General features: G+C 40.5%; 1 protein-coding gene across 4 annotated transcripts in view; it reads right to left on the reverse strand.

The window, feature by feature from the left end:
• Window positions 1-16,076: 16,076 nt before the first annotated feature.
• DPP6 (dipeptidyl peptidase like 6) overlaps window positions 16,077-25,624 on the reverse strand; it is a 545,144-nt gene continuing 535,596 nt past the window's right edge. For all 4 annotated transcript variants that reach the window (XM_034401660.3, XM_060683461.2, XM_034401658.3 and 1 more), the window contains exons 20-26: window positions 25,342-25,536; window positions 25,027-25,081; window positions 23,795-23,906; window positions 21,970-22,031; window positions 20,512-20,584; window positions 20,282-20,355; window positions 16,077-18,383 (exon numbers count right to left, since the gene is read on the reverse strand). In XM_034401660.3, coding sequence (XP_034257551.1) covers window positions 18,237-18,383; window positions 20,282-20,355; window positions 20,512-20,584; window positions 21,970-22,031; window positions 23,795-23,906; window positions 25,027-25,081; window positions 25,342-25,536 — 718 coding nt within the window. In that variant the 3' untranslated portion in view covers window positions 16,077-18,236. The remainder of the gene's footprint in view (window positions 18,384-20,281; window positions 20,356-20,511; window positions 20,585-21,969; window positions 22,032-23,794; window positions 23,907-25,026; window positions 25,082-25,341; window positions 25,537-25,624) is intronic.

The following is a 25,624-nucleotide window of genomic DNA, read 5'->3' on the forward strand; positions in this document are numbered from 1 at the left end:
ATCCAAGAAGCTTCTTCAGCTCTTGATAGCATAGTGGGGGAATGGAAGGATTTATATTCCTTGCAGACAGCTGGTCATTTGCATCCTTTTGGAGGGTCATTGAAGCACTTGGAGATTTACCTGTGTCCTCAGGGTCACCTGAGTGGTGCTCCTGGTTCCTGCAGTCTGCAGTTTTTCCTCTGGAAATCCATTCCTACTCCCACACCATTCAAAGAGTGTTCATCCCAAATTGTGCGGCTAAACGTCTGTAGAGATTCTCAGTCATCCAGGTCCCATGGCTACTCCAAAGGTGCCTTTTCAGGAGGCAACTGGACTTTCTTGCAGACTACAGGAACCATTTGCACCACTCAGGTGACCCTGAGGACACAGATAAACCTCCAAGTGCTCAAGGACCCTCCAAAAGGATGCAAATGACCAGCTGTCTGCAAGGAATATAAATCCTTCCATTCCCCACCGTCCAGTCAAGAGCTGAAGAGACTTCTTGGATGAGAAGCGAAACATCTTCAAAAGAAAAAAACCAGAAAGTCTAGATGCCTCCTGAAAAAAGCACCTTTGGGATAACCATGGCCTGGATGACTGAGGATCTCTACAGATGCCATAGCTATTATTTTCAGGCTTGTCGGGAAAGTGGTTTTCCCACATTGGCTTCTTAAAATATTGGCTCCCAAGTGCCTCTTGATGTTGACAGAAGCATAACTGATAGACACTCATCATAAGACACTCATGTTATGGCGTGGGATTGCAGGATAACCACTTGGAGCTTGTTCAAAAACTTCAGCTTGTAAAAAATCCAATCTCTGAAGGCTGTTAATAGAAATAAATGTATACATTTTGATCTTGGGCACTTTACAGGTCCTGTTGGGTTGCTAGTCACAAAACAGCATGTTTAATGCTTAGTTTTAAATGAAACTGGCAGCAGAGAGTTTACTTTCCCTAATTCTGGAGAACATCAGCCTAATCGGTCCTTCTCCCCACGCAGATACTATGCATGGTGGCGGTACCATATGCTACATTCATTTACTGCAACAGCCGGTTTGCTACAGGCTTCTGAAGTAAGATGACTTTTTTAAACGGAACATATTTAATCTGACAAATAGGGTTACAGTGGGTCGTAAGACATTTTCTAATCACTGTCAGTTTTCTGTGCGTGTATAAATACATAATGGACTATTTCAGCATTGCATTTTTAAAAAATTCAATACATGTACGGCCACTACTTACGGCCACTATTGTGACCCGAATTTTGTTAAGTGAGTCACAACCAATTTTATTACCTTTATTGCCATATGTTTAAGTGAACCATGCGGTCTTTAATCATGAATCCAGGTTCCCCCAGTGACTGCTTGCAAGAAACTGTCTGGGAAGGTCATAAATAGTGATCACATGACCCTGGGATCCCACAATCATAGAATAGATTATAGAATAGAACAGATTTTTTTACTGGCCAGATGTAATTGGACACACAAGGAATCTGTCTTGGTGCATATGCTCTCAGTGTACATAAAAGAAAAGTTACGTTCATCAAGAATCATAAGATACAACCCTTAATGATAGTCATAGGGAACAAATAAGCAATCAAATCATACTAGGAAACAATATCAATATAAATCTTAAGGATACCAGCAACATGGTTACAGTCATACAGTCATAAATGTAGGAGGAGATGGGTGATGGGAACGATGAGAAGATTAATAGTAGTGCAGACTTAGTGAATAGTTTGACAGTATTGAGGGAATTATTTGTTTAGCAGAGTGATGGCATTCGGGAAAAAACTGTTCTTGTGTCTAGTTCTGATGTGCAGTGCTCTATAGCATCGTTTTGAGGGTAGGAGTTGAAACACTTGTGCTAAGTGCCCAAACTTTTTCTTGTGCGCAATACACAAACAATAAAAATGACAACGAATTGAGCCAGTGGGGAAATGTAAAATTTGTTACTACCGGTTCTGTGGGCGTGGCTTCGGGGGGGGAGGGGTAATGTGACTGGGTGGGTATGGCCAACTTTTTTTTTTTTACTTTTAAAACCATTTTTTCTACAACCTCTTCGGCCGAAGAGGTTTTTTAAAAAATGCTTTTAAAGGCCTCTGACGATCCCAGCTGAGTTGCCTGATCGGCAGAGGCTTTTTTTTCTTTTAAAAACATTTTTTCTACAACCTCTTCAGCTGAAGAGATTGCAGAAAAAAATGCTTTTAAAAGCCTCTGACTATCCCAGCTGAGCCGCACAATCATCAGAGGCTTTTTTTTTTTTTTTACTTTTAAAAGCATTTTTTTGGCTGAAGATATAGAAAAAAATGCTTCTAAAAAAAGCATTTGCGCGGCTCAGCTGGGCATGGGTAGGGGGGCAGTGATGTTTGCTACTGGTTCTCCGAACCATCCGCCGCCATCGCTACTGTATCGGGTGATTCTGTCCGAACCGGGAGCATTTCATCCCTGAATTGAACACTGAATTTCACCCCTGAATTTAATACTAAACAAAACTGTTTTTGCTAACTTCCATGTATTTTAAAGAATATAATAATACCAATAACTAATAGTCTAGTCTGAGAAAAATTATTGGGTGATTCTAATAAGTTCTTCAAATAGTCACAAAGACCTGACAATGAAACAAATGTTGTAAGGCTGGGCTGCCTTTAAACAGCAGGATCTGCCATCAGTTGCACCAAACCAGATTAGATCATGGTTTTTCAATCTTGGCCACTTGAAGGCCACTAGAGATTCTAGTGCAGCAATGCTAGCTGTGGAATTCTGGGAGCTGAAGTCTACACATCTTGAAGTAACCAAACATTGGATTAAATAATCTACTTTCTTGCTACTGGATGGCACATGATTATTGTCTCACTATACATAAGGAATGGTTTGAGTTGAGTTGACACATTTAATCCTTAGTTTTCAGGAATCCATTAATTCAGGCTAAGACAAATCTTAAAGAATTGGCACCTTTGTTTCAGACTTGATAAGGCTTGAAAAAAATGGGCTGTTTTGATTAATAGTTGAGAATTATTGTACTCATATGAGGTACAGAGCATTTCATTTTGGAACAATGTCCAGGGGTATTAAAAATCTTCAGAATATATATACTGTGAACAGATGGGAGACATACAGGAAGCTAAATTCCTATGAGGAAAAGCTATGGAGAACATCACAAATAATTTCCTTTCTTTTCCTTTCTGAAAAAAACTAAAACGTGCTAAAGTGCTAGGAAAACATTATCTATAATAAACTAAGAAAATGAGCGTGCAAAGAATATCACAATATAAACAAAATTAATGTGGAATATTCACGGAAAAAAATCAACTTAAACACTTTTTAGTCACTTGAACAGTTTGATGTTAAGGATGCCCAATTTAGCCTTTGCTGCCATCTTGTGCCTAAAATGAATTTGTTCAAAAAATTGAATTTTCTGATTTGTTGGCTTTCAATACTGGTATTTTATTCTGAAATATACTGTTCTATTCCTTAACATGTAATATCCATTTTTATTTAACCAACCCCGCTTTTCTATACAAATAATCTGTATTAAATATCATTGAATTTTGATAATGTGATACTTTTCACTTTGATTTTAGTTGGCAAAATCTTAGTGTGTCAGTATCTAACTGGAAATTATTGTTATTGTGTACCAAATATCAAAAATGACTGTTAGTCATTGACTTAGTTCAATTAGCTGTCAGTTGATCTTGGTTGAACTCAGAAGACTAAACAATCAAGACTATTATCTTCTTGGGGTAAAACCTGTATTATTCTGCTTCATATTTAGATATTTGCTTTTCACAAATTTCATTATGCAAAGACCTAGCTCTGTGACCGTCTTGGAAAGGTAGAAAGTAAGAGAAGAAGAGGATGAATCATATCACATACCTGTACAATTAGCACAGGGGCCCCACAAGGCTGTGTGCTCTCTCCACTTCTCTTCTCTCTGTATACCAATGACTGCATCTCAAACGATCCATCTGTTCAACTATTGAAGTTCGCAGATGACACAACAGTGATCGGTCTCATTTGAGACAATGATGAACCCGCATACAGACAGGAGATTGAACAACTAGCCTCGTGGTGTGATCAGAACAATCTGGAACTGAACACACTCAAAACCGTAGAAATGGTGGTGGACTTTAGGAGAAACCCTCCCATACTACCACCTCTTACAATACTTGACAACACAGTATCAACAATAGAGACCTTCAAATTTCTAGGTTCTACCATATTTCACGACCTAAAATGGACACCCAACATCAAAAACATCATCAAAAAAGCACAACAAAGAATGTTCTTTCTGCGCCAACTCAGAAAAGTTGCATTAGCTCAAACTGCCCAAGGAGCTGCTGATACAGTTCTACAGAGGAATTATTGAGTTTGTCATCTGCACCTCTATAACTCTCTGGTTTGGCTCTGCAACCCAACAAGACAGACACAGACTTCAGAGGATAATTAGAACTGCAAAAAAAAAAAAAAAAAAAACCAAAAAAAAAAACAATTAATACCAACCTGCCTTCCATTGAGAACCTGTGTACTGCACGAGTCCAAAAGAGGGCCGTGAAAATATTTACGGACCCCTCGCATCCTGGACATAAACTGTTTCAACTCCTGCCCTCAAAACTACACTATAGAGCACTGCACATCAGAAAAATTAGAAATTCCCTCAAACTAATTGCTGTCAAACTAATTACTAAGTCTGCATTACTATTAATCTTCTCATCGTTCCTATCACCCATCTCCTCCCACTTATGACTGTATAACTGTAACCTTGTTGCTGGTATCCTTACGATTTATATTGACTGTTTCCCTATGACTATCATTAAGTATTGTACTTTATGATTCTTGACGAATGTATCTTTTCTTTTATGTACACCGAGAGCGTAAGCACCAAGAAAAATTCCTTGTGTGTCCAATCACACTTGGCCAATAAAGAATTCTATTCTATTCTATTCTATTCTATTCTATTCTATTCTATTCTATTCTATTCTATTCTATTCTATTCTATTCTATTCTATTCCATTCCATTCCATTCCATTCCATTCCATTCCATTCCATTCCATTTTATTCTATGACCAGCAGCAAGGCAAATAGACTCAGTTACAATGATGATGGGCACACCATTGGAAGAACTGAAGAACCAAGTTGGGGACAGATCCTCCTGGAGGAGATCTAGGTGGTCACAATCTCTCCACAAAAATGGGATTTTTAAAAATCCCCCAGTGAGAGCAAATTGCCTGCCTTTGAGCGCCGAGATGATCTTTAAGCTCAAACTGCTTTGCCAAATTCCCAGCAAGAAATTGAAAGTGAGACAAAAAATATCTGCATTTTTCAACCCTCCTGGCAATTTCTTTTTGCCTTCATCTGAAAAAAATTTAGAGGTTTTTCCCTCCCATTGTCAAGCATATATCTAGTTTGAGGACAAGACAGGGCAGGGCAGAAGTATAACTTTTCTGCTACCAGATTCTCCTTTTTAATTTCTCTAAATTGGATTTTCCTGACTTTGGAGAAATATGGCCTAGGAGGATGGCATATTGCTAGGGAAGGGTTTTCGGTGACCAAGTGACCCCCCCCTCCTTAAACCCACTTCCTGTGACAATACAGCAGCAGATTTAAAGAGTTTACAAAGTTTCTGCTGTGATTTTGTTGTTGATTTTGCTGTTTCTAATTTTAAAACTTGTAATTTGGACCTTCCAGATATGTTGGTTGACAGGTATTCTGGAATTCTGTTCATTAGGGTGTCCTCTCTCAAGATGTCTTTAAAGAACCATTTTATGTAGGTACAAATTGTTTATTTTTAACTAATTTATTTTTTAAAAAAAACTATTTTGTTTCTGATATTCGCAGAATTGGGTGCAACGAATCCACCTATCAACTCTTTACTATTCTCCCTGTACCCTCATTTGTGAGTGACCTTTACTGACTCATTTTTTAAAAATACCTGTCAATAATTTTCAAGGCAGTCTGTTGGGAAAATATATATATACTTATGATATATTCTTTATCAAATATATATATTCTTTATCAAATCCCACTCACATGGAGCTTTAAAATTGGTAACTTTAAGATGGATTTCAAATCCCAGAATTCCTCAGCTGGCATTCAATTCTGGGAATTGAAGTCTACATAACTTCAGGTTGCCAAATTGGAAAACACACTTAGGGGGACAGGGACCTCCACTTTTTAACCAACAATTTTGGGACTATCTTGCACTATGTACAAATTCTTGCAGGATGATCTTGTTTTAATTTTAACTTTAGTTTTAATGACCCTTTTCCTAGTTCAAAGTCTTGTTTTAACATAGAACAAATGGCATTAATCACTGAATTCCAACTCGTGATCCACTTGTGAACTACAAGGCTGTTTCTACCTGTGGTTGTTGAGATGTCAGGAGTATGCAGGGTCCAACCCTTGCAATATTTCAGCTTTTGTATTTTATCTCTCATGATATTTTGGAATCCTGCATTCCATATTTCACAAGATATCAAAACAGGAACTCCAGAACCTCATGAGATGTTGAGATCAGATCATTTATTAGCATTTGCGGAACACAGGAAAACATACAGATACTGTATGTCCAAATGTTGGCCTAGTATGTAGAAAAATGGGTTCATGTGTATCCACTAAAAGAACATTGAAAAATGGGTGGACTTCAACTCCCAGAAATCCCCAACCAACATATTGGCTAGGGAATTCTGGGGGTTGAAGTTTTCCCTTTTAAAGTTGCTGAGGTTGCAAAAGTATAGATAGCTTACTTCAATAAAGTACAGTTCTAGTTTTCCTGTAGGGTTTACCTCAAAGACCTGACAATTATGGTAATTTAAACTGAGGTTTTCCTCTGTACATTTGTGGCTTGTTATCAGTCTCCCAAGATTATATATTTAAGATGGTGGCCTGACAAATGTCTTACCTAAATTCAGAGTAGAATAGAATAGAGTAGAGTAGAATAGAATAGAATAGAATAGAATAGAATAGAATAGAATAGAATAGAATAGAATAGAATAGAATAGAATAGAATAGAATAGAATAGACTGCCAAGTGTGATTGGACACACAAGGAATTTGCAAGGAATAGAACAGAATCAGAGTTGGAAGGGACATTAGAGGTCTTCTAGTCCAGCCCCCTACTTAGGCAGGAAACCCATTTCAGACAAATGGTTATCCAATCTCTTCTTAAAAGCTTCCAGTGTTGGAGCATTCACAACTTCTGGAGGCAAGTTGTTCCACTGATTAATTGTTCTAACTTTCAGGAAATTTCTCCTTAGTTCTAAATTGCTTCTCTCGTGGATTAGTATCCATCCATTGCTTCTTGTCCTGCTTTCAAGTATTTTGGAGAATAGGCCGACCTCACTCTTCTTCATGGCAGCCCCTGAGATGTTGGAACACTGCTATCATGTCTCCCCTAGACTTTCTTTTCATTAAACTAGACATACCCAATTCCAGCAACCATTCTTTCTATGTTTTAGCCTCCAGTCCCTAACCCTTATTTCGAAAAGAAAGCTGTAGTGAGCAGTTGTGAACACTAGGAGGAGCCATGTCTATGTTCAGGTTATATTGGCAAAAAAAAGAGAAAAAAAAGGAAAAGGATATCCTTAGATGCTTGGCTGGGCATCCAAGATGGAATGAAGAGGGGGGGGGGAAGCTGCCTCACTATGACAGGCCTTATTATTTCAACCCATAAGTCACTCTTGATGGCTGTAGCCATAAAAATAATCTATCAACATAAACACATGGATCAATTGCTCTCCCTGGGGACTTTGTAAAGCATTCAGTGCAAAAAGATCTATAAAGTCAGTGGTGGGGACAACAGAGGATGGGGAAGAGTCTTTTTATACCCTATGTATAACGGTAGGTGGGAATGACATTATGAGACAGGAGGAAGAGCCACAGACAAAGGGGACAGATACAGGAAGGGGCAGAAGAGAGGGTCCTTCCTTGCAAACATCTCAGAAGGGATCCTCTCTAGTTCCTAAGGCTGTAAAAGTAGTAAGGAAGAAGTGTATCTTCAGACTTGCAAAGTTTTGTGAAAGTTACCTTAGAACAGTGGTGGAATTCAGCTAGTTTGGGTTAGTTTGGGTGAACCAGTAGTTAAATTGCTGGCTGGCCCCGCGTCACCCCTTCCTGCCCCGCCCCTTCCAGGAGTCCCCATGTGCCCCATTTTGGCTCCCAGTTAAGTGGAGGGTGGCCTCCTAGGCCCAAAATGGTCTATTTTTGTGCCCGGGGTGTGTGTGCAGGAGGCTGAGTGCTGCCTGTCACATCCCCTGGCCACGCCCACCATGGCCACGCCCACCCAGCATTAGGGCAGAGAACTGGTTGTTAAATTATTTGAATTCCACCACTGCCTTAGAATAAAGTTATAGCTGGTACTCCTGGGTGTGCTTGTCATTTGCACTGCCTCACAAGGCTGACACTACGTGTGGGGCCTTTGCAAGCAAAGGGGTCGAAACAGGCAAGATAGCAGCTTCCCCTTTTGCACATGTGTGTGGGGCTCCATTGCTATGCTGTAAGGGCCGTCTGGCCTGATTTGACTTCCCCTGCAGATGCCCCTGCTGGAACTACTCAGCAGTATGATGCAATGATTGAAATATGAGCAGTCCAGAATTTACACCTGGGATGGAATTTCTGTCACAAATCATGATATTTGTCACCTGAGGTGTCAGCCTGACTGACCCAATTTTACAACCTTGTTTTACAGTGGTTGTTAACTGAATGCCATGGTTGTAAAACAATTGCTTTGGTCTGTTGGAAGAAATGTCCATCATGGAGGGACCCACCAGATAGTGTCTTCTACTGGTTTTACTATGCCGTTTTTAAATAAATGGAAAACAGGACAAATAAGATTTGTCCCGTCTACTAAATCTATAAGATAATATAACTGAAGGAGAATGATAACAGAATAACAGAATTGGACACTGCCTCGCAAGCCAGCCAGCAGATTTACAAAGAAAGGGCTGGGAACTTCAAGCCAGGTGCGCCCCGCAACCCCCGCCTCACCCACCCCTGCTGGCAGCTCTGGGCTGGGCAGCGGCTCGGCTTTTCCAACTGGCTGCAAGCCCCTCAATCCCCGCCTGCCCTTCACTTCCTCTCACGGCTGGTGACAGAGAGGAAGGCAAGCCAGTACTGAGCTCCCTCCCCCAGCCTGCATCTCACAACCTGCCCGGACTCTCTGCAGCTGCTGGGTCTCGCTGCCAGCAGGCAGGGGGGCGGCGGCCAGGGACTGCGAGGTTGCACCATCCACATCGACCCTCCACCAGCCAGTCTTCCACTGCCTGCCCGCCTGGGGAAGAGGTGCCAGGTTCCGGATTCATAGTAAACTGCAGAGGGGTTGGATGTAAACATTAGACAATGGGATAAGCGGGGAGAGCTTTGGTGCTGGGCTGCTCAGAGCTGTCTTTCATGCACAGTGGCAAGTGGAGCGGCAAAGTGCCTGCTAGGTTTTCTAAGCTTTGGATCTGGCCTTTCTCTTACGAGAGGCTGCTGGTGGAAGTGAGGAGGAAGATGCCCGGGCTCCGTTCATCTGAGCAGAAGGGGCATTGCTGCCAGGAGTCCGGTCGCAACTCTCACCATCCTCAGCCCTAATTAAGGCTGAGGGGGAAGAGCCCAAATGGTGGTGAAGTGCCTGTTGTGTTTATTTCGAAGGCCAGGCGAGCCATTCTGCGAGGAGAGGAGTGGCTGGGAGGGAAAGGGGCCAGGTGAGGCAAGGCATCCCTTGATGTGACGTAGAGTTGGCCATGCCCATCCAGTCACATACCCACCCAGCCACGCCTACCCAGTTGGTCATTAGGGCACAGAACCCATTGTTAAATTATTTGAATCCCACCAATGGTCATACATCACTTTTTTCAGTGCTGTTGTAACTTTCAATGGTCACTAACTGAATTGTTGAAGTTGAGGACTATCTATATACTATATACTAAATCACCATACAGTGTGCCATATTTGACAGGTTAACGGACAACAAACACAGATTTAGAGATAGGCAGTTTCTCATTGAATGTTAGGAAGAACGTGTGATTAATAAGTGTAGATCTACCCTGTTTCCCCCAAAATAAGACATCCCCTGATAATAAGCCCAATCGGGCTTTTGAGCGCATGGCAATAAGGCCATGCACTTATTTCAGGGTTCAAAAAATATAAGACAGGGTCTTATTTTTGGGGAAACACTGTACAGAGTTGGTAGTTGCCTGTTCACTCTTTATGTTCAAGTGGAGATTGTACAGGATGTGTTAGAGAATCTTACGTTGCGTCTCTCCACAGAACAGGAGTTGGATTCAAAGGTTGGATTCAAGGTTGACTCAGCCTTCCATCCTTTCTAAGGTAGGTAAATTGAGGACCCAGTTTGTGGGGGCAATAAGCTGACTTTGTATAAAATATACAAAAGTATGAAGGCTATTGCTTAACGCATTGTAAGCCGCCCTGAGTCTCCGGAGAAGGGCGGCATATAAATCAAATTTAAAAAAAAAAAAAAAGACCTTTTCCAACTAAGAGATACTATAGTCTAGTATAAATATACTCTGCATAAACTCATCCTGAATAAGGATTGCAATGGTGGCCCACCAACAACAACTCCATGTTAATGTCAAATCCATTTTAATGCCCAAAACATGGGCAATTAATTATTGCCCTGTTTATCCAGTCTGCACAGCTGAAAGCAACCCCTTAATTTCCATGAGGGTTTTCTTTTCTCTAAATTAGTGTTTTTCTAACAGGACATAAAAATGCAGTCAAAAATCACTGTCAGATCCTTGATCCACAATTGAAACCTTCCTGGCAAGGCTGATTAAGTCCGACAGTGGGCTCTCATCGTTCCTGACAAAACAGCAGGAATAAAATTAAATGAATGGTAGCTTTTTGTGGCCAGAATGGTGATATTAATAAGTGTCATGCTGAGTTCCATGCCCAGGCAGATGCATAATTTATCGAGCTTTATAAATATCAAAACATGCCACAGCTGTTAGGAATTTTCAGAGCAAAACCCACAAATATTGGTTTAATTATTCAGCAGCTCAGCTTAGCAGAAAACATTTGCCTGCGCTGGAATTAAAAATAAAACATGGTTGCAACAGATCTTCCGAACCAGTTCATAGACTATATGAGATGTATTAGGACAGAGTATCTAAAGAAGATCTGAAGAATGTGGTTGAACCACTGTCCTGGCATTTCCTGAAAAACGGCTAACATCATAAATAGGCAGAAGTGGAACAACTTAAAATATTTGAAGTAGTGTCACCGACGGAGAAAAGCAAACATTTCTAGTGCAGTTAAATCCAATATTCTATGTAGGTCCTTGACTTATAATAGGTTGCTTAGTTACGGTGGACCTTCCTGGTTCTGAAGTTCTATGTCGCTTGGCAATATTTAGCCATCTGCAGCATCCCGCAATCACATAACTGCTGTTAATGATGGCTTTGCTGAAACCTGGTTTTTATTTCCAGTTTTCAGCAAAATTTACCCATCGTGGTTCTCTTAATCTTAATCATTGATTCACTTAACAACTACAGAGGGCACTTAATGATGGTGGTGGTCGCTGCCATATTTGCTTAATGATCACCTCAGAAAAGGTAGTACAATTTAGTGGGTCATGTGGGGGACCCAATTTATGACAATCATGACTTATGATGGGCCGGTTCCATTATGGCCGTACGTTGAGGACTACTTGTAGCTAGAAGTCTTAAATTCCTACTGTCCATAATATTTACTCTGCTAGAACTACAGAATTTCAGAATTCGGAGTAAACGTTGTTCTAAGTACATGTAAACTTAGTAAATGTTGGAGATCAAACACACTTTCTAAACAAGAACCTGGCATGAAAATATTTGTTTTGAAATCATGGTTTAGAAGTATGAAAAATAGATCCTTCATCATTCTCCATGATGTTCTTTACTTAGAGCAGGGGTGGGTTCTACTTACCTTTGCTACCAGTTTGCACCATACATGCGCTTCTGCGCATGCGCAGATCACCTATGATGACGTTGGGGTCAATGGGCGGAGCCTCCCACCGGTTCTTGTGAACCGGTCCGAACCAGAGGCAACTCACCACTGATTTAGGGGTACTATTTTTCCTGCTCACTATAGATGGTTTCACCTCCCGAAACAGAGAAAATGTTCTTCAAATGTATTCAGTTTTCTTCAGTATAAGAAACCAATCAAATTTAAAGAATATTTGCTCAGGGGTCCTTGGTGCTGTCTGAGTTTGGATGTTTTCTTTCTTTTCTAGGTTGTTGTTATTGTTAGTTGCAAAGTCATGTCCGACTCATTGCGACCCCATGGACGACATTCCTCCAGGCCTTCCTGTCCTCTATCATCCTCTGGAGTCCATTTAAGCTCACATCGACTGTTTCAGTAACTCCATCCAGCCACCTCATTCTCTTCAGTCCACTTCTTCTTTTGCCCTCAATCTTTCCCAGCATTAGGCTCTTCTCCAGTGAGTCCTTCCTTCTCATTAGGTGGCCAAAGTATTTTGAGTTTCACTTTCAGGATCTGGCCTTCTAAAAAGCAGTCAGGGTTGATCTCCTCTAGGACTAACCGGTTTGATCACCTTGAAGTCCAAGGGATTCGCAGGAGTCTTCTCCAGCACCAGAGTTCAAAGGCCTCCATTCTTTGGCGCTCAGCCTTTCTTATGGTCCAACTTTCACAGCCATAAATTGCAACTGGGAAAACCATAGCCTTGACTATACACACTTTTGTTGGCAGGGTGATGTCTCTGCTTTTTAGTATTCTGTCTAGATTTGCCATAGCTTTCCTCCCCAGGAGCAAGCGTCTTTTAATTTCTTGGCTGCAGTCCCCATCTGTGGTGACCTTGGAACCCAGGAAAATAAAATCTGTCACTACCTCCATTTCTTTCCCATCTATTTGCCAGGAATTGAGAGGGCTGGATGCCATGATCTTAGATTTCTCAGAGAGCACCAAGGACTTCCCACCAGATTTTCTGTCGCATTTTCTGTCATATTTTTTCCCCAATTAATCATGCACCACACAACTCTTGTTAGCTTCTGTTATCCAGCTGTTAACTCACTACTCCGTCTTGTTTTTATACTGAGCCAGACTTGGCACAAAAACCATGAAATGAATACAGTAGACCAGGTTGGCAATTCAGCATGAAACACAGCTTAAGATAACTGGCCAACCTTTGGCTCTGCCATAGGGTTGCACATCAGCCTGGAAAAGGATTCTGAATCCTTTAGCCTTTAAAGGATGTTAATATAATCGATGTGGAATTAAAAAAAAAGAGACACAATAACGCTGCAGCAGACATGGAGAAAGATTGTTGTTTATTCATTGTCATCCCATCAGCAGGGCAGAATAATGTCTGATTTGTGTCAACGTAGATCAAGGGATGGTAGTAGAAGTCAGAGATTAGCCAGGACAGGCCCTGTGTAAGGGCAACCCATCCATCTTCATGGCTTTCTGATTATAGAAACGAGACCATGGAGGCAGAAAGGCAGCAGGGAGGGGGACTCCAATGTCAGATGCCGGTCAGAGTTTGACTTTGGAGGGTGAAATCCAATTAACCTTCTTGAAACTGATGTAATGTGTACAGTGAGCGATGCCCTAAAGAGCCAGTAGGAAACATTATGAATGAAGGGAAAATTGATCACGTGGCATGGATGAAAATGCAAATGACATGTACAAATTCGAACAAAGAGAACATGCAAGGGAGGGGTAGGGAAAGGCAACGAGAAATAAATGCCTGAAAAAGAATATCTTTTTAGGAAGAATTTCTTAGGCTTGTCTCAATGGGAGAAAGACTCTGAAGGACAGAGCTAAGCTCCACAGTGGAAAATGGAATGAGTGAAATAAATTCTTGACTCTTGACAAGTGGGATGGAGGAATCTAGAAATGAGACGTAAAGTATTCCTTTGCTGTTATATGGTGTCTAATTTGGGACCACTCTCAGTTGCTGTTGCCTTCTTGGCTTGGTTAATGGGAATTGTAGTTTCTCATCACTTGTAGATGTCACCAGGGAGACGAGCTAAGATTGCGGGATGATCTGAGTATTTCAGGCCAGTTATTAATCCTCATAAAAGTCAGCTCTCAATTCTGGATTGCTGAAATAACTGATTTTGCTTCTCTTTCTTCTGATTGAACATGATCCCACTCATCTCTATTTACCTCCTTATGCTTTCACTGAGGTTCCTTCTCAGACTGCATACAAAACCATAGAGCCCTTGGTGCTCTCTAACCTCACTCGTTTCTTGGAGACATTTCATTCCTCAACTAGTAACATCATCAGTGCTACTAGTTGGGTAATGAAATGTCTACAAGAAAATAACCAAGTTCAGAGAGCAACGAAGACCCCACAGTTCAGCCCTGAGTACAAATATTCTATTTTATTCTCTGCTTGAGAAAATGTGCCTTTGGTTTGTTTGTTTAAATCACAGAATGGTGATTTAATTGACTGGAAAGTTTTGCATTTTGCCAATTCTGTATTTAAGCAAAGGCAAAACTGAAACAGATCACATATGGAATTTAATCCATGAAGAGCTGTCGTCCATTCAGTGTCCTATTCTTTAAAAAACCAGAAGTCCCAAAGCTGCTCAGGGATATCTACAGTGTGAAGGTCAAAATCTGTAAAGTGGTGGGCAAGAGGTTGTGATTAATATTCCCCTACCCTCCCCCTTTGAACATGGGGGCAGGGCCTGGATCAGTTTGATTTCAGATTTTGTCCCATATCCTATGGGACCATTGGAGCCAGCATCTTCACAGGTTAAATTGTGAATATCAAATGCTCTTACAATCTTCCCCAAGATGGAGTGGTATCTATAATCTTACCTCTCTCATCCAACATTTATTAATAATCTATCTCTGTATCTCTCTCTCTAATCTATCTATCTATCTATCTATCTATCATCTATCTATCTATCTATCTATCTATCTATCTATCTATCTATCTATCTATCTATCTATCTATCTATCTATCTATCATCTATCTATCTGTCTGTATCTATCTGTATCATATCTATCATATCTCTATTTAACTTTCTATCTCTCTCTATCATCTATCTATCTATCTATCATCTATCTATCTGTATCATATCTATCATATCTATCTCTATTTAACTTTCTCTATCATCTATGTATCTATGTATCTATGTATCTATGTATCTATGTATCTATCTATCTATCTATCTATCTATCTATCTATCTATCTATCTATCTATCTACTGTGTTTCCCCCAAAATAAGACCCTGTCTTATATTTTTTTGAACCCTAAAATAAACGTTTGGCCTTATTGCCATGTGCTCAAAAGCACGATTGGGCTTATTATCAGGGGATGTCTTATTTTGGGGAAAACAGGATATCTATCATCTATCTATCTATCTATCTATCTATCTATCATCTATCTATCTGTCTGTATCTATCTGTATCATATCTATCATATCTCTATTTAACTATCTCTCTCTCTCTCTCTCTCTCTCTATCTATCTATCTATCTATCTATCTATCATCTATCTATCTGTATCATATCTATCATATCTATCTCTATTTAACTTTCTCTCTCTCTCTATCATCTATATGTCTATGTATCTATGTATCTATGTATCTATGTATCTATGTATCTATGTATCTATGTATCTATCTATCTATCTATCTATCTATCTATCTATCTATCTATCTATCTATCTATCTACTGTGTTTCCCCCAAAATAAGACCCTGTCTTATATTTTTTTGAACCCTGAAATAAACGTTTGGCCTTATTGCCATGGGCTCAAAAGCCCGATTGGGCTTATTATCAGGGGATGTCTTATTTTGGGGGAAACAGGATATCTATCATCTATCTATCTATCTATCTATCTATCTATCTATCTATCTATCTATCTATCTATCTATCTATCTATCTATCTATCTATCATTATCTCTCTCTCCCTCTCTCCCTCCCTACCCCTCTCTCATCTATTTTAAAGAATAACTTTTTAAAAATGTGCATTGATCATTTACCCATGCAATTCCATGTGTATCTCAGTCTTTCCCAAGCAAAGCTGTCTGAAGAATTCTGGGAGTTGAAATCTACAAGTCTTAAAGTTGCTAAGGTTGGAGACCCCTGAATTAGATTACACCTACTTTTACAGTCACGTAATAGTTAAGAAAGAGTAACCACAACAACCAGAAGGTAAAATAATGCTTTATTTCATGGATCAACAAACACTATTGTGCCACACCAGGCTTCTTCTTTACAAAATTTTATAAACAGAGCAAGGGGTCACCTCCTCTGGAGCAAGATCAGCTCAGGCATCCTGGCCTATAAGGTTAGCGAAACCTGGACCCGTACCATTGACATGGTCTATTTGGCATTTGGCTGAAGGAATGGATTATTCTGCAGTAGCTTTCTATATGACTCTTGATGCAGAGTAAACTATGAAAGGGGGGAAAAAATAATCAACGAGATTCCTGATTCCCCCCTCCCCCTTTGCCTTGGGGTTTGGTTTACTGGTATATCTCCCATGAGGATCTAATTGCCACCAACAGCTAACAATTTCAACCTAAAATAAAGCAGAGGCAGAAAAAAAAAGCTGGGTGAAGTAGATCACCAATTCTCCTGCTGTCTTGGATGTGTGTTCTCTCAACAATACATGTAAAAGATGCAGAAACCTGCACTGACATTCAAGCTGTCAAAAACAATTAAAAAAAGGAGCCACAGAGTTAATTTAGTCTGAATGAACACCTCTAAGGGGCCCTAGTAAGCAAACAAAGCTTCTCACATGCATGTAGAACACAAGACGTTAAGAGTAAGAATAATAATCCAAGATGCCAGAGCAGAAGGGAACTTGACAAATCTTCGACTTTACATTCCTTTTATACACAACAAAATGAAGTCTACAATATTCATATTAGTTGTACATTGGGTCAGAATAATTTACAGGGAGGGACAGTAGCAAAGCAAAAGAAAAGAGAAGGAGGGGGAGGAGAAGGAGAGGAATTCAAGGAGTAAAAATATGGACTGTTTAATCTTGTCTCCTCTGAACTCGAAGAAAGAAATGACTGTGTTCAAAATTCCAGGAAAAAAAAAATCAAAGGAAAAAAAAGAGAGGCAAACCTGCAATGCCCCAACCCAGATTTTTATCATTACATTAACACAACGTACAGATAAGGCAGTGTGTTAGGACTAATTAAAAGCTGTGTAATATTATGAAGGTAACAGTATAAATGACAGAAGCTGTAGCTATTGATAAAAGCATGAGAAGCAGTTCAAGAGCAGCAATTCCCATTTCCATGAAAGCTGTCCACTTGCTGATACAAGACACTCCAAGCACGATTAAGACATGATCTTTTGAGACTAACTTCTCACATTTTCTCAATCCTGCCAATCCGCGGCAATAGGGACTAGTGACTTGGGGATATTGTAGGATGACAACCAGCCATGCAGCTAACCTTGTCCCTCTAAAAAAGGACTTTTTAAAGAAAGCATAAGACAAAATATTGGTTAATATTGGACAATTCAAATCCATAAAGCTAAATTGCTGTTGGGAGCGTTAAAGAAACAAACGGGAAGAGTTCCAGAATATCTAAAAAAAAAAAAAATCTTAAACTGGAACTCCTGTGGCTCTCTAAGCTTTAAAGAGGTTTTTCTTAAAGCCAGAGCACGTTGCAGCAACAAAGTTTTAGTAGAGCAAGGCTGAAGTGAAAGGGGGCAACAGCTAAAAACTATATATAGAGAAATGCCTGTACAGTGCAAGGTTAGTCAAGCTACAGCGGTGCTTTATACAAAGAAAACGCCTGTATAACTGAGCATTTCTGCAGCAATGCCTAATTTCTTGGAAATGCAGAAGACGACAGGTAAACAACACACAATTCAGTACCCTCGAAAAATAATTGTGCTATAATCTTTATTCCATGGGTGGTTCATTTTATAGGAAACAATGAGATGCTAAATAACACAGACAGAGGGTGGGTTTTATATTCATTTCTGGGACTTGCATTTGAGCAATGCAAAGGGTTGCCTTGTGGGTGAATTTGCCTTCAGAGTTCAGTTTCCCAGTTGAGACTCTTTAATCAGAAATCACACCGCGGCCATTTTGTTCATAGGGATCGGTTCTCAACAGCAGCACCTGCTGAGTTCCTCATGCTTAAATATTTTTCCGTTTGAGAAGGCAGGAGCTCCGATACCAGCACCAGGACTGCTATTCCGTTTTCGCTTTTCTTAAATACATGCTCACATAACACTCCTTTCGTCAGGGAAGGGAAATCGGGAGGATTTAGTTGCATATCTTTTTTTTTTTTTTTTTTGTGGAGAAGTCGCCTTGTGCTTCTTAGCACAAACCCAGAAAGTTAATCTTCATCCTCGTCTTCTTTCGTGGAAATCACTGGGGCTTTGTCTGGGATTTTGAAACATTCCACAAAGAAATTGACAATGGACTTGTACAAATGCTGCTCCAGGGTTGGGCTGTTGAAGTAGTGACCTTCGTCGGGGTAGATCTGCCAAGGAAAATGTCATGGTTGAGATGGATCTCATATCTTGGGGGGAGCGGGGGGGCTAGTGTCTTCAAAGCCAGGGCGTCCCCCAACAAACAAAATGGCTTCCACAGCCATGTGATTGAAGCCCCGCCCCTTGTTTACATGCCACATGCATAATAAAAAGGGGTGGGATTTCAATCACACAATAGAGGCTCTCAACTTGATTTTTTGGGGGTTTTCATCTGAATGTCCCTGATCAAAGCCTGAGGATCATCAATTAATCACAACTATGAGTTGAGATGGGATATGTAGAACAAGGCAGGCTTATATACAAGTAGTCCTCGACTTACAACCATTCGTTTAGTGACTGTTTGAGGTTACAGTGGCACTGAAAAATTAGGACTGTTTTTCACACGACTGTTGCAACAAATTTGTGGTCACGTGATCAAAATTCAGATGGTTGGGACCTGGCTCATATTTATGATGATTGGAGTAGCCCAAGATCATGTGATCCCCTTTTGTGACCTTCTGACAAGCAAAGTCAATGGGAAAGCCTGATTCACTTAACAACCATGTTACTAACTCAACAACTGAAGTGATTCACTTAACAACTGTGGCAAGAAAAGGTTGTAAAATGGGCCAAAACTTACTTAACAACTCCCCTGCTTAGAAATGGACATTTTGGGCTCAGTTGTGGTTATAAGTTGAGGACTACCTGTATTTCAAATACAGTTTTGAGGACTTAAATCGAAACTAACAAAATTTCTAAGTTTGCTGTCAAGCACAAAAGTTAGGTTCTGTTGTTCAGGATGAAAATAGAAGGGAAGGAGATTTTCTTTTGTAAAACAAACATACGATTTTCTTTTTTTTAACTTAAACATAGTAGTCTTTTTAAAATCATCTTGCTTTTGCTTACTTTTTCTATTTTTTTTGGCATGCAAGTATTTTATATACTTTGTATTCTGAAATATGTTAAAAATGAGCAATTTGTAACATATTTCTTATTAATACATTCTTTGGAATGTGTTATTTAAATAAATTCTCCCTTCCCTCCCTAAATTCTTTTATGTTGTTTTCTTTTAATAAAAGCATATGATGAAATTCCCAAGATAACAGTGCTTAGTACTGTAGTTTGGGCGGATAATTAGAGAAAACCAAGATCCACGGGAGAAGAGGCGAAAAACACCACCAAGATGGCATAGTAGCAAGCTTCATTTTGACATACCCAACTGCATGGAGGCCATACTCAGTTCTTAAGATATACATATATTGTGCCTTTATTACTAGGCCAGTTGGTCTAGTGGTGAGTATTACCACTAACCACTAGACCCGTGATGGCGAACCTATGGCATGGGTGCCACAGGTGGCACCCGGAGCCGTATCAGTGGGCACGCGAGTGTTGCTGTAGCTCAGCTCCAACGCGCATGTGTGCGCCAGCCAGCTGATTTTTGGGCCTTTCAGTCCTACCAGAAGTTGGGAAATGGGCTTTTTCTGGCCTCCAGAGGGCCTCCGGGGGAGTGGGGAAGGCCGTTTTCGCCCTCCCCAGGCTCCTAGAAAACCTCTGGAGCCTGGGGAGGGTGAAAAACAGGCCTACCGGGCCCACTGTGCCATCATGTGCTAAAAGTGGGAGGGGGTGCATGCGGAGGGGTGGGGCACATTGAATTATGGGTGTGGGCATACATGTGGGTTACCTCGCCGTGCTCCCCCCGCTTTTGGTACGTGACGGCAAAAAGCTTAGCCATCACTGCACTAGACCAAACTGGTTTTAAAATCCTGCGACTATAAACAACATACATACATACATGCATACATACATAAACACAGAGAGAGAGAGAGAGGGAGAGGCAGGGAGGGAGAGAAAGAGAGAGAGAGAGACTACGTTTGTTTTTAAAAAAAGTGATTATGTGACAGCACGGTACCTGCAAACTGTAATTAGCTTTTGTCCTAATTAGATGAGTAATGAACTCTGCAGTGTGCTGGAAGTGAATTTTCTCTGTAAAATAGATTAAGGTAATTAAGTGAAAGGAAGTAAATAATTGAATTACCAAAAAACCCCGCAAAACAAAATATTTATTGTGAGTAAAATAAAGCTTTTATTTCGCTTTATTTGAGTGGGGAGTGTCTATAGGCTTGGTTCATATAATCTTACCATCAGCTGTTGCATGGATGATCAAAAAGTTTTGGTCTTTCACGGATGTTACTCGATGAGAGAGTTTAGTAATCTGAGAAGAGTGAAAAAAACAATTTTCAACATTATAGACACTTTAACAATCACCACAATCAACACAGCACTTATAACAGAGTATTATTGTGCATTTTGTTTTGTGTAGTACCCCCTTTTTTCTGATCTGTATGCCACCTTTGTGGTACTTATAGAAAGCAGGATCTATTTTATGAAACTATTACATGGTTATTTCCACACAAAAAATAAATAAAAAAAAATTAGCTGCTGACACAGTTCTACCGAGGAATTATTGAGTCTGTCATTTGTGCCTCTATAACTGTCTGGTTTGGTACAGCAACCAAACAGGACAGGTGCAAACTTCAACGGATAATTAGGACTGCAGAAAAAAACAATTGCAACCAGCTTGCCTTCCATTGAGAACCTGTATACTGCAAGGACCAGAAAGAGGGCTGAGAAAGTATCTACAGACCCCTCACATCCTGGACATAAACTGCTTCAACTTCTCTTCTCTGGATGGTGTTATAGGACATTGCATGCCAAAACAATTAGACACAGAGATAGTTTTAAACCCCCCCCCCCCAATGCCATCCCTCTGCTAAACACTTAATTCCCACAGCACTGTCTAATCTCTAAAGATATTTACCCAGGTAGTACAGTATAGCTGTATTATTGTTATTATTATCCTTATCTTCTTTGCTACCTCTTTTTACTGGTATCATTATTATGATTATTATTACTCTATTGCTTTGTATGTGCATTGAGAGCTTCTGCACTGGAAACAAATTCCTTGTGTGTCTAATCGCACTTTGCCAACAAAACATTGTATTGTACTGTACTATACTGTACTCTACTATGTTATATTCTATTCTACTCTGTTCTGTTCTACTCTATTCTATTCTACTCTATCATCTTTCTATTCTATTCCCCCTTTTGATGCTTTTAGTATCATCTTTTTAATGAAAATATTTATTCTTGTCTTTAAATTAATAAATTATATCAAGAAAAAGATTTTTTTAAAAAAAAAAGAAATAACATTTGGAAACCCCTTCTTTAATATTATACTTTCATATTATTATTTTTGTTGTTGTTGTTGTTGTCGTGATTTCAATACGTTGTGATTTTGCACTTTAAGATATTATATCTTAAATAAACTAGAAGGCAGTTTGAAGAGAGCTGGTTAATCATTGCAATAAACTAATTTATTTTAGGTTTTGTCATTTGTTTCTTGATGTATATTTTAACTCCTCAAATAATCAAATACAAGATCATATTTTGATCTGAAGAAAAGCTTATAAAATAAATAAATAAAGAATGCATTCTAACTACTGCCATCCCCATTGTCTGCTTGTAAATAGCATTGTGCTTAATAAATTAATATTTATTAAATTACTAAGTAAATAAATCACAGTTAACCTGATTTACCTCATATATCTTATTATTGTCGAACCCTTGTAATCCCAAGTATCTTTCTGAAAAAGCTGAAGCTGAGGGAAGAAAAGAAAAGATATGAAATTTAAATTCAAACTACTGATACTAAACTTGGATGGCATTTTCTGTTGTCGGATCTTTGCCTCACAGGTTGAAAATTATACATATCTGGACAAATTATAATGCTAAAAATACTCCATAGGCTGGATATTTAAGCAATTTTCATCAATTCCAGTTTTCTGGAATACGGCACATGACTAGGGAAGTCTCATCCTAGAGAGATGGTCTTGGCATTTTTGGCCTCAATTTTTTTTCAAGGTTTTCCATTTTTTCTTTAGTTATTTTTATTTGCTATATCATCTCAATATCTTGCAGCCATTCCTGGTGGATTGAGCAAGAGACTCGGACTTCCAGAACTGTTTTGGAAGTGAATAAAGAAATCTGGGTGTTGAAGTACAACACATCCAGAAGGTGACAGAACGAGAGAAGGTTTTAAACAAAAGAATAAAGTTAAACAACAATTAAGAAAGTTGTTGCACTGGTTTAGTGTTAGACCCTTCCTTCCTTCCTTCCTTCATCCGGTCCTTCCTTCCCTCCTTCCTTCCTTCCTTCCTCTGCCCAGTCCTTCCTTCCATTGCCCTGTCTTTCCTTCCTTCCTTCCTTTGCCCTGTCCTTCCTTCCTTCCTTCCTTCCTTCCTTCCTTCCTTCCTTCCTTCCTTCCTTCCTTCCTTCACCCAGTCCTTCTTTCCTTCCTTTGCCCTGTCCTTCCTTCCTTCCTTCCGTTGCCCTGACTTTCCTTCCTTCCTTCCTTCCATTGCCCTGGCCTTCCTTCCTTCCGTTGCCCTGACTTTCCTTCCTTCCTTCCTTCCGTTGCCCTGGCCTTCCTTCCTTCCTTCAACCAGTCCTTCCTTCCTTCCTTCCTTCCTTCCTTCCTTCCTTCCTTCCTTCCTTCCTTCCTTCCTTCCTTCCTTCGCCCTGTCTTTCCTTCCTTCCATTGCCCTGTCCTTCCTTCCTTCCTTCCTTCCGTTGCCCTGACCTTCCTTCCTTCGCCTAGTCCTTCCTTCTTTCCTTCCTTCCGTTGCCCTGACCTTCCTTCCTTCCTTCGCCCAGTCCTTCCTTCCTTCCTTCCTTCCTTCCTTCCTTCCTTCCTTCCTTCCTTCGCCCTGTCTTTCCTTCCTTCCTTCCTTCCTTCCTTCCTTCCTTCCTTCCTTCCTTCCTTCCTTCCTTCCTTCGCCCTGTCCTTCCTTCCTTCCTTCCTTCCTTCCTTCCTTCCTTCCTTCCTTCCTTCCTTCCTTCCTTCCTTCCAATAAGGCAAGACATTCTCCACCAAGCCCAACAAAAATGCGGGGCTTCTCATCAGCAGAGCTGGAAAAACATGACCACTAATTCAGTATCAAAGCAGACTGTTCATGAAAAAAAACACCATGAAGATTTGAGCCAGATTTTTTCTTCCTAACACAGGATATTATCTTTCTGGAATGTAAAAGGTTTGCTTCAAATGTCTTTATCTTGTACTCCGTTCACTCAGCACTGCAAGCTGTTCAAAGCTGGCCAGATATGTAAGGCAGGCAGAGGAATACTTATGGCTGCCTTTTAATGTTCCAGTCAATTTCCTTATTTAGCCTCCGCGTCACATTCTTTTTCTCAGCCAGAAGCCGCCACCTTGACATTTCACAGGCCTGGCCTGCATATTTTAATATTAATGTTTGCAACCTAAAAGGAGTTCAAACTCGCTTTAGGCAGAAGTATAATAAGATTCAATGCCATGCAATGAAAAACCTGCTTTTATTCCTATCAGCCCAACGAGATCACTGTTTACCATACAATCTGAAGTCTGACAATGGGGAAAGAGCTGCGCCACACGAAAAGGTTGGCTCTTTATTTTCTTCTCCAGAAAAGTGGATGTATGAACTCAAGTAGCCACCATAATCCTGAGAGGCAAAGAGAAGAGGAAAGCAGATGAAAGGGGGTACGTGCGGAGGGAAAATAATAATCAAACAACTCTGAATTTCCATGGAGCTCCGGTTTGCCCCTTTTCAAATACTTAAGAAGTGACAATGTCTTTAGTTAAATCATCTCCAGTACCAAAATCTCAAGAAGGCAGTACAGATAGTGCTTGACATATGACTGCAATGAAGCCTGCTCATTACGGTCGTATGTTGGGACAGCTGGGATTCGAGTCGGTCACGCAACTGACCTGATTTTATGACTTTTTTTTTTTGTTGCAACAAATTAAATGAGTGAGACAGTCGTAAAATGAATGCTACAGCCATTAAGTGAACTGATTGTTCACTGTGGCTCGGTTTCGATAAGAATTGGAATTAACTTCTGGTTCGTGGTCATGTGACTATGGGATGCTGTGAATGGCCACAAATGTGGCCACAATGCTGAGTGGCTGCCCGATGATGTGACTGTGGGAGTGGACCTGACCATCGGAACTGATCGAAACTCTCTTTTCCCAAGTAGGTTGCTAAGCAGTCGGTTGTAACTCAAGGACCTTCTTTACAGACTTCACCTCCATGTTCTCATCAGCTTCTTTTTCATTTGGGGGAGTGCTGCTTCTATCCTATCCAAGGGGCTGTGGTGGCTGGCTGGGGGCTGTAGAAAACTCCAATCAGCTTGGCTTCCAGACTTTGGACCAGCCGCTGTGGAAGGTAAGCCGTCCAAATAGAGGCGGTGGTGGGGGAGGAAGCAGGGCTAGGGCCGGGGCCGCTAAAGGAGGGGAAACGGGGGCGACTGGCGAAGGGAGGGCGGGGGTAGATAGGTGGAAATTCCAAAAAAATTCCTACCTTTTCCTGTGGGCGTGGCTAGGTGGGGGGTGTCATGTGACTGAGTGGGTATGAGTGACATCAAGTTGGCCACACCCACTCAGTTACATGCCCCCCACTAGCCACGCCCACCAAACCGGTAGTGAAAATTTTTGAAATCCGCCACTGCCTCCAACCTTCTAACCGACATCACCACAATGACTCTCAGAATAAACCTTAAGCATAGCCCAGAAAATTGCAGATCAAACTCCTGGAGGAACAGCAGTGTTTCAAGGACACTCACCCTCCCAAACACAGCAACTCGAGTCTTATCAATAAATGCCTTTTCCAGCATTGCCCTGGAAAAAAACAAACAAAGAAGATATGATTATGTTCACGCTAACTCCTGTTAACTTTAGCAAGGCCCAGCATTGTCTTGATAGGTAGAAGTACAAATTGCAAAAGGGAGAAATTACATTTGAACTCCTTTTGATTCAATGCTCAGATTGCTTTTCTCCAAAATTTACAAATAATTTAGTGTTTTAAAATAAATCATTGCAAGAACGCTGAGTATACAACAAGTGACTGAATTCAATTTCAGTGAGTTAAGGTCATTCACCGAACAGCGTCTGTTTGATCTTTTTCTTGAGCAGTGCCCAGTCTTCTTTTAATGTCATGCAAGAGTTTAGTCCCTTGAAATCCACTTCCACGCCCATCAAACTTCATCACGATGGCACTGTGGGAGCTGACCATGACACTTTCCCAGTTCACTTCAAACTTTTCTGTTACGCTCTGGGTGCCAGGAGTCCCATCCCTGAAACAGAAAAAGAACAAGAACAATATAGTGGGTGGCTGGGAGAAAGGCTTGGAGGACCAGGAAAAACACCAGGGGTAAAAAAGGT

The sequence above is a fragment of the Pantherophis guttatus genome, chromosome 4 (genome assembly GCF_059756535.1).
Source record: "Pantherophis guttatus breed Tessera chromosome 4, ASM5975653v1, whole genome shotgun sequence".
Taxonomy (NCBI): domain Eukaryota; kingdom Metazoa; phylum Chordata; class Lepidosauria; order Squamata; family Colubridae; genus Pantherophis; species Pantherophis guttatus.